This window comes from Rattus rattus, chromosome 2 (genome assembly GCF_011064425.1).
Source record: "Rattus rattus isolate New Zealand chromosome 2, Rrattus_CSIRO_v1, whole genome shotgun sequence".
In the NCBI taxonomy this organism is placed as follows: domain Eukaryota; kingdom Metazoa; phylum Chordata; class Mammalia; order Rodentia; family Muridae; genus Rattus; species Rattus rattus.
The window spans coordinates 164,563,944-164,581,172 of record NC_046155.1 but is presented as its reverse complement, the minus strand read 5'-3'; the positions used below and the strand labels follow the sequence as shown (position 1 = coordinate 164,581,172).

At 48.5% G+C, this 17,229-nt stretch overlaps 1 protein-coding gene across 1 annotated transcript in view; it reads right to left on the bottom strand.

The window, feature by feature from the left end:
• Positions 1–215: 215 nt before the first annotated feature.
• Wtip (WT1 interacting protein) overlaps positions 216–17,229 on the bottom strand; it is a 34,111-nt gene continuing 17,097 nt past the window's right edge. The window contains exons 3-8 of the mRNA XM_032893883.1: positions 8,425–8,492; positions 8,223–8,285; positions 7,845–7,975; positions 6,800–6,851; positions 6,083–6,151; positions 216–889 (exon numbers count right to left, since the gene is read on the bottom strand). Of these exons, the coding sequence (XP_032749774.1) occupies positions 749–889; positions 6,083–6,151; positions 6,800–6,851; positions 7,845–7,975; positions 8,223–8,285; positions 8,425–8,492 (524 nt within the window). The 3' untranslated portion in view covers positions 216–748. The remainder of the gene's footprint in view (positions 890–6,082; positions 6,152–6,799; positions 6,852–7,844; positions 7,976–8,222; positions 8,286–8,424; positions 8,493–17,229) is intronic.

Here is a 17,229-nt window from a genome sequence, read left to right as displayed (position 1 = left end):
TTCTCCAGGCCCTCAGTCCCCTCCCTTCCCCTGAATAAACCCCCTCTATACCAGCTCTGTTACATGGCATGATTTCTCAGGGGACACCTTGGCATGGGCCCACCAGGTACCCCACCCACCTCATTCCCTGCCGATTATATTTCATAACACTAGCTACAAGGTACATGACTGTTTCCATGACCAAGTCTGCTGTAAATGAGAAATAACCACCGTGGTCCAAGTTCTAGAAGAAAACTATATTCTTTTAAAGAAAATGCAAACATCCTCCAGAAGGGAAAAACTTAATTTAAGTCAAATCATATGCTTTGGTAGTGAGCCTGATACAGTGTGCACCGATGCTCCCTGGCAAGGTCACAGAGAGCCCCCTCACCCCCTCTCTGCTCCGGGGTCTTCTGAGGCTGGGGACACTGGAAAAGCACCCCAAGCCAGGATCCAGAGAGTAGGAGAATTCAGCTGAAAATAGCCATCAAGGCCAATCGTGGTCTTTCCCAGGTTGTCAGTGCTCCCTGGCTCTGTGGTCCCCCACCATCTATCTCTAAGGCCCTCCGATCTCTGCCGTGGGAGCTGAGACCAGGCGGAGAAGGTAGTCCACGGTGCGGTGTCCTGGAATCCAGCAGGGGGAGTGACTTGAGGCACAGAAGGTGAATAAATAGAAACTGCTTCTTGGTTGCAGGGGTCCGGCCCCCGCGGAAGGGACAGCAGCGGGGGAAGGGGAGTGTGGGTCACTCCTCTCTCTGAAGGCTGCTTTTCAGAGCTCAGTCACATGCACAGCAGGCGAGGGAAGTGGACCCTGTCCAAGGCGCCTCAGGTGGCAACGTCGGCAGAGCAGGTGACCTTCCAGGGGGTAGCAGCGGCGTCCCTCCTCCCCACTCAGCTGCATCCCACAGTCCTGCAGAAGAAAAACACACAACTCTAAAATCCGGCAAGCAGGTATGGTGGTTGGGAAAGGGCAGGGGTGGGTAGTAACTGTGGGCTCGGCCTAATAAGCTATTGTGGGTTTTTTCCTTTGTTTTTGAAACAGGATCTCTCTATATCTGTCTATTCTGGAATTCACTATGTAGATCAGGCTGGCCTCCAACTCACAGAAATCCACCTGCCTCTGCCTCCCGACTGCTGGGATTAAAGGTGGCACAACTGTGCCCAGCTTCACAAGCTATGGTTTTTAAGAACAAGGTGTGTGGGGATGAGGAATTGCTGGAACATTGGCTCAGTGCTAAGAACTTGCTCACAACCAATGAACACCAATACTCATACCCTTGTACCCACAGAACAAGCTAAACTCTCACCAACTCCACCTCCAGTTCTGATCTGTTCTCCACACACAAAGGCCTGGATACTACCCCACACACACACGCACACACACATAAAACTTTAAAATCTTTAATAATGATTAGAAAAAATTAACAAAGCAACAGCTAACAGCCAAGTATGGTAGCACATCTGTAACCCCAGCACTTCAGTGGCAGAAACAGAAGCAGAAATTCAAGTTCCAGGACGGCCATTGCTATATAGCAAGACCGTGTCTCAAAGGACAAAATTCCCAGCACATTTATCAGGCTGTGACCCCAGGAGGCTGAAGTAGGAGACTGGCTTTGAGTCCAGCCTGGATTATCAAAATAATCCAAAGGCTGGAGATCTCGCTCAGCAATAGAGTACTAACGGCACATGCAGGATCTGTGTCCCAGTGCAGATACACAGGGAGGGAGTTCTAAGACAGCCAGGGCCACACGGTGAGACCCTATTCAGAAAAACCAAAGAACCGAGAAAATGAAGGCTTGGTCCCTTGTCCATGGAGGAAGTGGTTGAGAAATTAAAGAGATTTTTGGGTCCTTGGGCGTATGTCTTCAATGGGTCTCGGGAACTTTGGGCTCCTTCTTTTCATACAGAGTTATTTGTGTGAGTATGCTATGGCATGCCTGTGTAGGTCAGAGGTCAACTTGCAGAAATCACTTGTCTCTTTTTCCACGTGGGTCCAAGGGATTAAACTCAAATCCTAAGACTTAGTAGCTCTGGTGGTTTGAATAGGTTTGGCCCCATAGATTCATTCATGTATTTGAATATGTGGCCACAGTGAGTGGCCCTGCTAGGAGATGTGGCCTTACTGGAGTAGATGTGGCCTTGTTGGAGGAAGTGTGTCACTGTGTAGGCGGGCTTTGACGTCTCCTATGCTCAGGCTCCATCCAGTACGTTTGGATCAAGATGCAGTGCTCTCAGCTCCTTCTCCAGCACGGCGTCACCCTGGACACTGCCAAGATTCCCCCATGATGAGAATGGACTGAACCTTTGAAACTGTAAGCCAGCCCCAATGAAATGCTTGCCTTTGTAAGAGTTGCCTTGGTCATGGTGTCTCTTCACTGTAATGGAAACCCTAACTAAGCTGGTACCAGGGACTGGGGCACTGCTGTGTTAGGCCTGACCATGCTTTTGTTTGGAAGAATATGGATTTTGGGACTTTGGATACTGAAAGCAATGGAATGTTTTAAATGGGGCTTAATGGGCCATCCTAGTGGGAATATGGGAGACAATGGTGCTGAGGGTGGTCTGAACTCTGCAGGACCGGCTTAAAAGGTTTCAGTGGAGAATGTCAGCATGCAGCCTAGAGATCGTTCTTGTGATAGTTTGGTGAAGAATGTGGCTGCTTTTTGCCCTTGTCTGAAGAGTGCTGGAGGTTAAAATCAAGAGATTTAGACTAACTGCATTAGGGAAGGAAGTCTCAAAACAGCCTAGCATAGACTCTGTCCTGTGGGTTACTCTTACAAAGAGCGTTTTGATGAAGAATAGCAAGCATAGAAAAGAAAATACAAAATGTATGGTTCAAGTATTAAAGGGTGCTAGGAAGTAGAATGGAGCTGAACACTGTGTTCAAGGAGAGAAACAGATTAAGGGACCTCAGAGCAAGACCCTGTCCTCCTAAGCTTGTTGTTGAGGGACAGTTATATCATGTTAGGCATTATTATTGCCTGGTTGTTGTTCATTCGGACATAAGGAGATATGACTGTGTATCAAACTGACAAGGGATGGATTGTGATGGCTCTTTCTAGAGTGAACTACAACTCAGAGATGGTAGTACACACCTTTAATCCCAGGAGACAGAGGCAAGCAGATCTCTCATTTCAATGCTAGCCTGGGACAGAGCAAATTCCAGGTAAAGAAAAGCCTAGGTCAAGCGTGTTGGTATGCATCTTTAATCCCAGCACTCAGGCAACAGACCATGCAGATCTCTGAATAAGGTGAAATAGAACAAGGAACTGTTCCAGCCCCCAGAAAGCAGCAGAACCTGGCAGCTTCAGCAACCTGGCTTTGGCTTTACAGATAAGAGAGGAAGGGGTTACTGGGACAATTGATGCTGGTGAGCTGGACCTAAGAAATTAGTGGTGATTAAGAAGAGACCAGCATCACTGAGGTGGAATCTTCCGGGAAGTGTTTTCTAAGAGCACAAAGGAGCTGTGTTCCAGAGACAGCCAAGGTTGTACCTCATGCTGCAGTGTACTTGTTAATGTGTGTGAGTCAGCAGGTGGCACTGGTTTTGAAGGCATGAAGGGGTCATGGAGAGCAGCTGAGGCTTGGCCTGTGTGAGGCCATGAAGGAGAGCTCTTGGTGCCACGTCTAGGAAATTGGTGAGAATATTTACATTGGGCTAGGACAAGGAAGTAGGCTCAAGGAAAATACAGCTGAGGAATCTTTCTAGCATCTTGATCATCTTGCTAAGTCCCTGAATGCAGTGGCCATGGGACTTTTGTTTATGTCTTGTTTGTCATTGACCTAGAACTGACCTCCCTATTCTTTGCATTTACTTAGAATGGTATAAAAGCAGCTTGGGAAAAAAATAAACTTGCTTCAGCACTTGCTGGGGTCATGCTATATTACTGTCTAATTGTCTTTTTTCTTTCATCCTCACTCCCTTCCCTGGAGACCCTGTTGACTGACTGAGTGGGCTTGGTCAATATGGTGAAGGTGCAGCCTCTGTTGCAGTTGACGGCCCAGGACTGAAGGGGTCATGCAAAGAATTTGAGATTTGGCTCTATGAAGAGAGCCTATGAGAGGCTACTGGTGAAAGTGCAGCTTAGTTTCAGGGGAAGACCCCAGGACCATGGGATGACCGCCAAGAACAACAAGCAGCAGCAGTGGAGTGGAGTCAACCAGAACAGAGAGTGCTACATTACAGCCCAGATCGTGTGTGGATCCCAGACATTGGGACAAGAAGTTGTGAAGTTGAAGCTGCCTTGGAGACCCCAAAAATGTGAGAGCTGCCAGAGCTATGGTATCTGAGGAGAGCTGCTAACAGGGAGTGCAGCCAGCCCAACTGAAAGAACTGTGTTGCAGTCAACAAAGCTGAAAGGAGTTGGAGATCACACACGGAGTGCACAGTGTGGAGTCTGACCAGCTGGTTCTGATCTTGTCTGGTCCAGTATTTCCTCACTCTTAGGTTTTGGAATGCTAATGTATATCCTGCTATGTTGGAAGTATATGCTTTTTATTTTGGCTTTGACTTTATAGGGGATTAACAGTTAAAGGATTATATGAATATCAGAAGAGACTTTGGACTTCTAAACATTTTTGAGACTATGGTAGATCATTAAGTTGAACTAAATGCATTCTGCATTACATTACGGCTACAAGCCCGTGGGGACCAGGGAGTGGAATGCGTTCATTTGAATAGGTTTGGCCTTCCATAAACTCCTGTGTTGAATGCTTGGCTATGAGGAAGGGGTGTCTTGCTGGAGGAAGTGTGTCTGTGTAGGTGGGCTTTGAGGCCTCCCATGCTCAGGTTCCATTCAGTTAAATGTTTGCCTTTATAAGAGCTGCCTTGGTCATGGTGTCTTCTTATAGCAATAAACCCAAACTAAGACAGGAGTAGATGTCCTTTCCTGCTGAGCCATCTCAAAGGTCTCTCCAACTCCTCTCTTCCTCACTCTTTTACATTCCAGTTATGAGGTAAGCAGCTTTGGTGTACCACAGGGCCAAAGCAATGTAGCCAATCCACCATCTTGGGATAAGCCCTAAAACTGAGCTAAATAAACCTTTACTTGTTAAGTTGGGGACACCAGGGTCTGTTACTGTAACAGAAACTGACAGCATGTCGTCCTCTGTAGAATCTGACAGACACATTTCATCTCCTGTGCTGCCACACCCAGTCACCTACCCAAGCCATCTGCATCCCCACTGTCCCTCGACTCAACCAGCTTCCTCACGGGTCCCTCCCTGTAAGTCCCTCTCTTCCACAATCACATGTGATTTGCTGATGCTTTGCTTGGTAAGCCAGGACTGATATGTAGCCTAGCTAGCCTTGACTTGCAATAGTGCGGTCTCGGCATCTTGAGTGCTGGGATCACAGGCATGCTGGGTATGGAGGCTGGGTAGTGAGGTAAACACAGCACTCGGGGAGCTAAGGCAGTTAAGAGCGCAAGTTCTAGGGCTGCACGCCTTTAACCCCAGCACTCAGGAGGCAGAGGCCGGCAGATCTCCTAGTTTAAGGCCAGCCTGATCTACATACCAAGTTCTAGGACAGCCAGAGCTACACAGTGAAACCCTGATTGAAAAACTAGAGTACTTCTGGGCCAGACTGAGCTATACAACCAAGTTCTGAGCCAGCTTGGGCTGTGTAGAATTTTCCCCTGCTGCCCTAGGGAAGTCAGTACTCTGAAGCCTCCGTGGCCTCTATCCTAACCTCTGGCAGCTTCACCAGCAAAATAAAGTATCTCTCTTTCTCTCCCTCTCCCCCTCCCCACACATACACTTTCACTACCTCAAGCTGCTAATTCTTATTCACTGTTCAAATCTTCGCCTGGGTGTTACCTCCTCCCAAAAAAACTGTGATTTTCCAAGGTTCTGACAACCCCTTCAACAGCACACATCACCTCATGTGGACACTGCCAAGTCTAATTTCCCAGCCATTCTACTAAATATCCTACCTAGTAAAAGTGTGACTATGTGAAATAAAAATGGGTACAGGTGGAGCCTGTGTCCACTAAGAAGGAAAGTTTTGGAATAGAAGCCACAGAGGACATGTGGACACCCAGGGTAGAGGGGCAACAGTGCGTGCACAGGCTGTGGCGCCTGTGTGGGGGAGTCTGGGGCTTACCTCACAGTGGTAACACTCCACATGGTAGTCTCTGTCCATGGACACCACACGAATGGTTGTCTCACAGCCCTGGAGGAAAAGGCAGGATTCACAGACATTCTTCCTGAACCTGAAGCACTATGACCTGTCCTAAGACACCTCTCTAAAATGTGCCCCAGCCGGTAGACATGGCACACTGGCAGATGTCCAAGAGTGAAGTATGCATGTGCACTGGGCATCTTCCACCATGGCATATGACAATAAGAAAGTCACATGGGTGCCGGATCACACACACTATCTTCACTTCTTCAGAGCCAGGGACTCCCACTACCAGTCCTGATTCCTCAGGAAGCTGACTTGAACATAAAAAATCCATGCAGAAAGACCCAAAATTAGAGATACATAGGCCAAGAGTTCCTCATCTGTTCCTCTGGCCCTAGACCACCCAACGCCCACTGCAAAACTGAATGGGCCCAGTGTGCAGCCCTTTCCCTATTACAGGTAATGGAGTACTGTAGTGGGACAAGCTAGAAGCAGGCCACTGCTTCCTTGTAATTCTCCAGGGCACACCTGTCCCACGCCCTGCCCAAACGCCCTACTTGTTCCTCAGCCCCGAGGAATGTAAAGTATGGTCCCCTTCAACCACTCCTACTGAGGCCAGGATCTGAGGCTGAGCAGGCCGGAGCAGGCAGAGCCTCAGAGTCAGGCGCCTGCTGCTTCCAGGTGAAGTGTTCCTACCTGTGCAGGGAGGATGGGGCGGGCGCAGGAGGCACATTTTGGTGCAAACACCCTGAAAGAATAGAGGAAAATGGATGGGTGAGAATGTGAGTGAGCAGAGGCAAGGGCACTGCCCCACCCACCCTCCTGCGTGGACACCAGCTAATGTGGCTTTTGCCTTCTTGGTGCAAACAGCTGATATAGTTCCTATTTGCCTCCCCCAGAATGGCTTCAGGCTCTCTAGCCGTCTCCTGTGTATCCGCTGGCCCCTCCTAGGCAGACTGAAGCCATCCGTAAGGCAGACAGACATCTGCTCTTCCCTGAGTACCAAGTACAAATGCTGCTGGCACCAATGCCCAAGCTCAGCAGCAGTGCAGGGCCAGCGCTGCCAGGCAAAAGCCTGGAGCCACAGCATAGAGACAGTGTGGCTGCTCATGTCACTCTGGCCTTTCTCTCTTGAGAAGCAAAAGGCCGGCAGCCACATGAGCTCACTAGGAAGAAGAGGGGTACGTGTAGGCGAAGGCAGGGTGACTGGTGGCCAGAATACCCATGAGAAGGATCAGAAAGCACAAATGCCCCTGCCCTGCCCTTCCAGTTCAATTTGAACCCCTAGGCTCATGTTGGAACATTTGCTCCCAGCAGAGGGTGCTGGCTTGGGAGGCTGGGGAGCCTTTGGAGGTAGGGAAGGTGAATCTCTAGGGGAAGGAGCTTAACAGTTACAGCTCAGTCCAGGTTCCTTCCTGATGTCTTCTTTCTGCCCCGAGATGTTAAGGAGTCCCATCTCCCTGCTCCTGTCACCAAAGCTAGAGCTGTCAACACCCAACACCAGGCCTTCGACGCCAGGCCTTGCTATCATGATGGACTGTCTTCTGAAACTGTAAGCCACAATAAACCTCTCCTCCTCATACTGTTGTGGGAAGGACTCTGTCACCACATGGGAAAAGTCACTAATACACCTACCCCAACAACTGAGAAAACACAGAGTGGCAGACCAAAGAAAAAAGAAGCAAGAACCAGAGAGGCAGAGGGTAGGCAGGACCACACTGCTCCAGCAGGGGAAACTCACGTATGATAGTCTCGAACGCAGTAAATGTTGTTCTCCACATCCACAGTAAAGGGAACCCCATCTAGGCACTCGTTGCACACTGAGCAGCGGAAGCAGCCCGGGTGGTAGGACTTGCCAAGGGCCTGCAGGATCTGAGGAGGTGCCAAAAGGTCAGTGCAAGCAGAACACTCAGCACTGCCCCCAAGAGGTTATGGGAGGCGCTGCAAGGTCAGTACAGTCAGGACACTCAGCACTGCCCCCAAGAGGTTATGGGAGGCGCTGCAAGGTCAGTACAGTCAGGACACTCAGCACTGCCCCCAAGAGGATATGGCTCAGGGCCCTACCGGGTCTGGAACAGGAGAGGGGTGGGGGATTCCAGGAGACCGGGGAGGTTCTCACCATCTCCATGATGAGGTGTCCACACACGCTACACTTGTCAGCTGTTTGCTGGAACCCGGAGTACTGAGAGGGGACACAGGATCCAGGACGTCACGTGACAAAGGGGCACTCACTGTCGCTGGCCTCAGGTCTGCATGTGAGTCCGAAGGAGGTTCCCGCCCTGCTCCCACCCAGCTCGGCCAGCAGCACAGTGGAGACTCACCAGGAAGTCCTCCTGGCAGTACACTTTCTCACCCACGTTATAGAAGGCCTTCCCGCGGAGCCGTCTCCCTGGAAGGTAAGGAGGGAAATGCTGCAACCACGGTCAGAGCGTGGCTCAGATCTCAGTACTCACCAACGTAAAAAGGAGCGTCTCTAAACACCCTGTAATGCTATGCTGTTGTTATAAACACTACAAACGCCTTCTAGTCTCCATCTCCGCCCAGAGCTGGGGCTGTCTCACAGCTCTCGGACCCAAAACCTGCCCAGAGAGCTGGTCTGCAGGAGTGCTCTCACTCCTAAGCCCACAGCCCACAGGTGGGACCCCACTTTCTCTCCATTGACTGCCCAAGAAGAGACCTGCTGGGAGCGTTCAGGGCACAGGAGACGCAAGGTGGTCTGGGACAGGACCATTTCAGTCTCTATCTGCACCCAGAGCTAAAGCTGTCCCACAGCCCTCCAGACCCAAAACCTGCCCAGAGAGAGCTGAGCGCTCTCCTAAGATCACAAGTTCACAGGCCCACAGGAGGGACAAGCTCCAGTCAGAGACAGCAAGACCAACTAACAGCAGAGATAACCAGATGGTGAGGCAAGCACAAGAGCCTAAACAACAGAAACCAAGGCCACTTGGCATTGTCAGAACCCAGTTCTCCCACCAATGCAAATACTGGATATTCCAACTCACGGGAAGAGCAAGAGTTGAATTTAAAACCACATCTCATGGTGATGATAGAGGACTTTAAGAAGGACATAAATAACTCCCTTAAAGAAGTACAGGACAACACAGGTAAACAGGTAGAAGCCCTTAAGGGAGAAACACAAAAATCCCTTAAAAAGAATTACAGGAAAACACAACCAAACAGGTGAAGGAATTGAACAAAACCATCCAGGATCTAAAAATGGAAATAGAAACAATAAAGAAATCACAAAGGGAGACAACCCTGGAGATAGAAAACCTAGGAAAGGGATCAGGAGTCACAGATGCAAGCATCACCAACAAAATACAAGAGATAGAAGAGAGAATCTCAGGGGCAGAAGATACCATAGAAAACATTGACACAGCAGTCTAAGAAAATGCAAAACACAAAAAGTTCCTACCCAAAACATCCAGGAAATCCAGGACACAATGAGAAGAGCAAACCTAAGGATAATAGATACAGAAAAGAGTGAAGATTCCCAACTTAAACGGCCAGTAAATATCTTCAACAAAATTATGAAGAAAACTTCCCTAACCTAAAGAAAGAGATGCTCATGAACATACAAGAAGCCTACAGAACTCAAAATAGACTAAACTAGAAAAGAAATTCCTCCCATCACATAATAGTCAAAGCACCAAGTACACAAAACAAAGAATATTAAAAAGCAGTAAGGGAAAAAGGTTAGGTAACAAATAAAGGCAGACCTATAAGAATTACACCAGATTTCTCACCAGAGACTATGAAAGCCAGAAGATCCTGGGAAGATGTCATACAGACCCTAAGAGAACACAAATGCCAGCCTAGGCTACTGTATCCAGCAAAACTATCAATCAACATAGATGGAGAAACCAAGATATTCCATGACAAAATCAAATTTACACAATATATTTTCACAAATCCAGCCCTACAAAGGATAACATATGGAAAACTCTACCAAAAGGAGGGAAACTGCACTGTAGAAAAAGCAAAAAAGTGATCTTCTTGCAACAAACCCAAAAGAAGAGAGCCACACCTCTAACAACAAAAATAACAGCAAACAACAATCACTATTCCTTAATATCTGTTAACATCAATGGACCCATTGTAACAGAGTAACAGAGTGGATACTAAAGAGGAACCAGCATTTTGCTGCATACAGGAAACACACCTTGGTGACACAGACACTACCTAAGAGTAGAAGACTGGGAAAAAAATTGACAAGCAAATGGTCCCGAGAAACAAGCTAGAGTAGTCATTCTAATATTGAATAAAATTGACTTTCAACCAAAAGTTATCAAAAAAGATAAGGAAGGACACTTCCTACTCATCAAAGGAAAAATCTACCAAGATGAACTCTCATTTCTGAACATCTATAGCCCAAATGCAAGGGCGCCCACATTTGTAAAAGAAACCTTACTGAAGCTCAAAGCACACACTGCACCTCACACAGTAAAAGTGGGAGAATTCAACACCCATCAGTGAACAGATCATATAAACAGAAGCTAAAACAGTGACACAGTGAAGCTAACAGAAGCTATGAACCAAATGGATTTAACAGATATCTACAGAACATTGGACGAGAAGAAAGGATGGGCGGGAGAAAAGTTTTAGAGACAGAGGAGACCAGAGCAAGGAAAGGGAGCAGCGCAGAGAACATGGCAGTGATGTTAAGATTTCTCTCTGCACATTTACAGGTTGTTATGACTATTCTTAAGGGATACATGTGTACAGGATTTTGTATGTCTAGATGAACAAATTATATCTTATCTAGGTGGGCAGTTTATCAATTGGTTGTAAGTTTATTGTGTGGATGTACTGTACGTTGAGTATTTAACATATAAATCTGGTTGCTGGGTTACAGTTTGTTGAGTCTTGATATTACTGGGTAACTGGGACCAGAGTCCCCGGCTGGCCATGGTGACTAGCAATGGGAGTGGAGGGACCGCTGGAGCCAGTTAGGCTAATGTGGCATGGTGCCTCACTGAACCCAGCCGCCACTGAGATAAATTACGGTTAGTTCCATATGGCCCTACGGTACCAGAACTAATGCCAGGATGAGACCGCCCAGGTCGGAGAGAACCAGGGGCCCAGTGTGAAGCGGTGACACGAAGGAACTGGTCGTGACCTTTTTTATTATACTGCAAAGGCAGCCTTATTTGTAACAGCCAAAATCTGGAAACAACCCAGATGTCTTTCAACAGAGGAATGCATAAAAATATGTGGTACATTTACACAATGGAGTACTACTCAGCTATTAAAAACGACTTTATGAAATTCTTAGGCAAATGGATGGAACTAGAAAATATCATCCTGAGTGAGGTAACCCAATCACAAAAAAACACACATGTTATGCACTCACAGTGGATATTAGCCCAAAAGCTGGGAATACCTAAGAAAAAATTCACAGACCATATGAAGTTCAAGAAAAAGGAAGACCGAAGTGTGGATACTTCAGTCCTTCTTAGAAGGGAGAAGAAAATACTCATGGGAGGAAACACAGAGACAAAGAGAGGAGCAGGGACTGAAGAACAGGTCATCCAGAGCCTGTCCCACCTGGGGATCCATCCCATATGCAACCACCAAACCCAGTCACTATTGCTGATGCCAAGAAGTGATTGCTGACAGGAGCCAGGAGCCTGATACGGTTGTCTCCTGAGAGGCTCTGCCAGAGTCCTGTTTATACAGATGAGGATGCTTGAAGTTAACCACTGACTGAACAAAGGGCCCCACTGGAGGAGTGGAGAAAGGACAGAAGGAGCTGAAGGGGTTTGTAACACCATAGGAGGAACAACATCAACCAACCAGACCACACCAGAGCTCCCAGGGACTAAACCTCCAACCAATGTATATACATGGAGGGAGCCATGGCTCCAGCTGCATATGTAGCAGAGGATGTCATTGTCCAGATTCAATACAAGGAAAAGCCCCTGGTCCTGTGAAGGCTTGTTTCCCCAATGTAAGGGAACGCCAGGGTGCTGAAGTGGGAGTGGGTAGGTGGGAGCAGGAGCACCCTCATAAAAGTGGGGGGAGGGGCAGCATGGGAGGGGGAAAGGGGATAACATTTGAAATGTAAATACATAAAATATCCAAGAAAAATAAAATTAAAAAAATAAATAAACAGTCCAAGCCACAATGATGGTTCACCCTTGTGACAGTAGGACCTGAAAGTCTGAGGACAGTCTAGGCTACAGCCTAGGACCTGCCTTAGAAAAGCCACAGGAACCTGAAGTTCAGTGACACTCTTGGCGACAAGGCCTTGCTGGAGGCCAACCTGGGCTATAAGACGTCCCCCAAACAAAAATAAGTTATTTCAGAAGGAACTACAACAGTCGACAAAACGATAGCCAAAGCAAATGCAGGGAGGCCCCCCACACCTCTGCCACTGTACCTTTACCTTTCTACTGCTCACCTGACATCCCCATCTGTCAGGAGTGCTGAGAGCTACTGCAACTAGAAGGAACTACAGCCTGGTAAGGGTGTTGTGAAAAACATGCAGCCACATCAAGCACTTTAGTAAAATATTAAGTAGTTTTCCTCTTAAACAGCTTTGGAGCAGAGTATGGTAGCCCACACCTAAAATTTCAGATCTTAAGAGGCAGAAGCAGAGGCAGTAAAAGTTCAAGGCCAGCTTGAGATACACTTGAACATCCTGTTGGAAAAAACCTCAGATTTGGGGGCACATATAGGCTGCCACATGGCTCAGTGGTAGAGCACCTGCCTAGAATCCCCCAGTGAGGGGCTGGGGGCGTGGCTCAGTGGTAGAGCCCCTGCCTAGAATCCCCCAGTGAGGGGCTGGGGGCGTGGCTCAGTGGTAGAGCCCCTGCCTAGAATCCCCCAGTGAGGGGCTGGGGGCGTGGCTCAGTGGTAGAGCCCCTGCCTAGAATCCCCCAGTGAGTGGCTGGGGGCATGGCTCAGTGGTAGAGCCCCTGCCTAGAATCCCCCAGTGAGGGACTGGGGTGTGGCTCAGTGGTAGAGCCCCTGCCTAGAATCCCCCAGTGAGGGGCTGGGGCGTGGCTCAGTGGTAGAGCCCCTGCCTAGAATCCCCCAGTGAGGGGCTGGGGGCGTGGCTCAGTGGTAGAGCCCTGCCTAGAATCCCCCAGTGAGGGGCTGGGGCGTGGCTCAGTGGTAGAGCCCCTGCCTAGAATCCCCCAGTGAGTGGCTGGGGGCGTGGCTCAGTGGTAGAGCCCCTGCCTAGAATCCCCCAGTGAGTGGCTGGGGTGTGGCTCAGTGGTAGAGCCCCTGCCTAGAATCCCCCAGTGAGTGGCTGGGGGTGTGGCTCAGTGGTAGAGCCCCTGCCTAGAGTCCCCCAGGGAGGGGCTGGGGTGTGGCTCAGTGGTAGAGCCCCTGCCTAGAATCCCCCAGTGAGGGGCTGGGGGCGTGGCTCAGTGGTAGAGCCCCTGCCTAGAATCCCCCAGTGAGGGGCTGGGGGCGTGGCTCAGTGGTAAAGCCCCTGCCTAGAATCCCCCAGTGAGGGGCTGGGGGCGTGGCTCAGTGGTAGAGCCCCTGCCTAGAATCCCCCAGTGAGTGGCTGGGGGCATGGCTCAGTGGTAGAGCCCCTGCCTAGAATCCCCCAGTGAGTGGCTGGGGTGTGGCTCAGTGGTAGAGCCCCTGCCTAGAATCCCCCAGTGAGGGGCTGGGGGCGTGGCTCAGTGGTAGAGCCCCTGCCTAGAATCCTCCAGTGAGGGGCTGGGGGTGTGGCTCAGTGGTACAGCCCCTGCCTAGAATCCCCCAGTGAGGGGCTGGGGGCGTGGCTCAGTGGTACAGCCCCTGCCTAGAATTCCCATGAGGGACTGGTCTGTGGCTCTGGGTTAGATTTCCAGTACCACAAAACAGGCAAAAAGGTTCAGTCTTGCGCTAGCTCTAGTCAGTGTATGATAATGAGACATGTGGAGCTAGTGGTGGGAGAGGATAGACAGAAGTAAAGTCATCTATAACTGCAGAGGTATTACCACATGATTAGCACAAACACAATCATGATTGTGTTGCACAGAACACCAGTAGTAACTCAATAACCCTAATAAGTTTACTGTAATTGTAGGATGGGGTTGAAGGCCAGCATATGAGAACCAAATGAATTTTTGTTGGGTTTGTTTGTTTGTTTGTTTCTCAAGACAGTTTCTCTATGTAACCCTGGCTGTCCTGAAACTCTCTCTGTAGACCAGGCTAGCCTTGAACTCACAGAGATGCCTCCTGAGTTCTGGGATTAAAGGTGTGCACCACTGCCACCACCACCGGGCTCCCAATGCATTTTTATTCTGGCAACCAATATTGATAATAATGAGGCTATGATTTTTTTTTTTTTTTGCTTCTTTTTTTCGGAGCTGGGGACCGAACCCAGGGCCTTGCGCTTCCTAGGCAAGCGCTCTACCACTGAGCTAAATCCCCAACCCCGAGGCTATGATTTTTAAAACTGCATTTATGAGGCTGGAGAAGATGATGACTTAAGATTGGACAATGCTCTTACGGAGGAGCCAAATTAGGTCCCCAGCACTCTCATTAGGTGGCCCATAACTGGCTGTAATTCCAGCTGCAGAGATCTGATGCTCTCCTGGCCTTTAGTGACAGTAAGTACATAAACACATGGAGAAGCTATGCTGTAGCAGTATGAAGTCAGACTTGGCCCAGAGAAATCCAAGAGACAGGTACAGAGAGCAGGGAGCCAATGTCCTAGCTCATTTTACACATCTTGTAGGCAAAGCTGGCAGCTCTCAATCTGGTTTCTCTTTTTCAAGAATGTTTGCAGAGTAAAGTCCTCAGGAGACAGAGAGCATCTCCCTTGGGGAGAATGAGTTTGTTTGCTGTGCAGCATTACAAAGATGAGCTATGCCTCTGGGTCAAGGTCAAGGAAATTTGCTGACAGTCTGCTGTAAAATGTGGGGGTTCCTCAAGCTCTGTGTGGTAGGGCTTGCTGGAGTTCCAGCTTCCCAAGAAGCTGAGGCAAGAGGCTTGCTTGAACCAAAAAGTTTGAGGTCATATGATCCCACATCAAAAAGAAAAATGTTTTTAATTGTAATTCCTAAACTTGAGGTTTCTAGGCAGAGTGTGCGGCATCTACCAGGAGTACATTCCATCCCACGGGAGTCAAGAGCCAAGCAGAGCAGGACGTGCATGTGAAGACTCTGACCCAGAAGTGCGCATCTTCTGCCAGCATCATGAAGAACGGGGGTTACCTGCCAGCGTGCTTCAGGGTAAAATTCTGGACACTTCCCAGCTCACAACAGCCGTGTTCACTTTCAGATGCTGCCCAATCTCTGCATCTTTTATTTTTTGTAGAAATCAATTTTAAAAGAAGTGGTCAGAAGGGCCGGGAGGTGGCTCAGTCAGTGAAGTACTCACACATACATGTGATCAAGTTCAATGTCCAGCATCAACATAAAAAGCCAAGTATGGCGGCGTACCACTGTAATCCCAGAGCTGAGGAGGTGAACACAGAGGCACTCGCAGCTTGCTGGTCAGGTGCACTGGCCCAGTGGGCAAACCTCGGGTCCCAGTGACAGACCCGGCCTCAAAAAAAAAAGTTCCTAAGAAACACAACCTGGGGCTGACCTCTGTACACACACAACTCTAACATGAAACTGTTACCAACCTAAACATGAATATGAACAGTGTAAACTGACTCACACCTGTAACCCCATCACACAAAACCAATGAGCTGGGCTTAGTCAAAATTTAACATCTCTTAACAAAAGAATCACTAAATAAGTTTTTAAATCATGCTAAGAGAAATAATTCAGAAAACATACATCTGCCAAATAATTTGGACCTAAATGTTTGTCAGTAAACTTCTACAACTCAGTAATCAAAAGGCACATAATCAGGAGGCACAGTCAAAAGGGTCTCTGTGAGTTTGAGGCCCAGCCTGGTCTACACAACAAGTTCCAGGCCAGCCAGGGTTAGCTAGGTAGCTGCCTCAAACACAAAAAACTCAAACATGGGTTCAGAGATGGCTCAGTGGCTAAGAGCATTGCAGATAGCCTGAGGTCAGTTTCCAGCATCCACAAGGGATGGCCGCCGGTCACGTGTAACTCCAGAGGATCCGACACCTCTGGGCTCCTTGGGCACGCACCTGTGCTCACAAATACATAGTCCCCACTCAAAACATGCACATAAACACTCACAATAATTAAAAGATAAAACCCCAAACAAAAAGGCCAGTAACTCCCAATTCTATAAAAACAAGCAGAAGCTTGAACATACATCAGGCTGGCGAATGTCTCAGCAACAAAGGTGCTGCCACAGCCGACGGCCTGAGTTTGATGCCTGGAACCACACGAGGGAGGAAAGAACTGATTCCTGCAGGTTCCGTTCCACCTCCTGACATACATGCAAGCTCATAGGCATGCGTGCACATAATAAAAATATGAGTATTTTTTAAAAAGAAAATGTATTAATGGTCAAAAAAGCAAACACTAAGATGTTTACCGGAAATTACATTTTAAACCCACGATGATATCCCACTCAGCACGACTGTCACTTAGGAGGCATCAGTGCCAATTCTTGGCAAATGTGCAGAACAGTGTGACTCGGGTTTCTAAAGTGACTGCCAAGGGTTCAGTTCCTTGGGAAGACAATTTGGCAGCTAAACATACGCACATCCTATGACCAGAAAAACCTACTCCTTGCAATTTACTCAAGGGAAATGAAAACACGCGGAAGAGTGAACTCTACGACTACGTGAAGAATCAGGCTGTGGGCTGTTCACACAGTGGATTTCTGTCTGGCAGTCAGGAGTACACCACTGACACATGCAACACAGATTAAAAGGAAAATCACTACCCTGAGAACAGCTGCCCTAAGGATAAAGCCAAACCTAAGGGCTGCTGACAGCCTGAGGATAGCCCTGCCTCAGCCCAGACTTGTCTCAGAGCTGCAGCATCCTCAGGAGCTAAAAGCTTCCCGGGAATGGTGAAGATTCAGCCCAGAGGCTGTTCACAGAAGGCAAGTAGTGTTCTATACAAGTCTAGAGCACAGCCCCAGCTAACCAGCGGCTCCTAGTGGTCGCTCAGCAGAGAGCCTGACTTAAAGTCCCACTGAAAGAGAACTGTTCTGAGGTTATAGTTGAATAAGACAAAATAAGGGGGAGTAAAAAAAAAATGTGGGGCTGAAGAGATGGCTCAGAGACTAAGAGCACT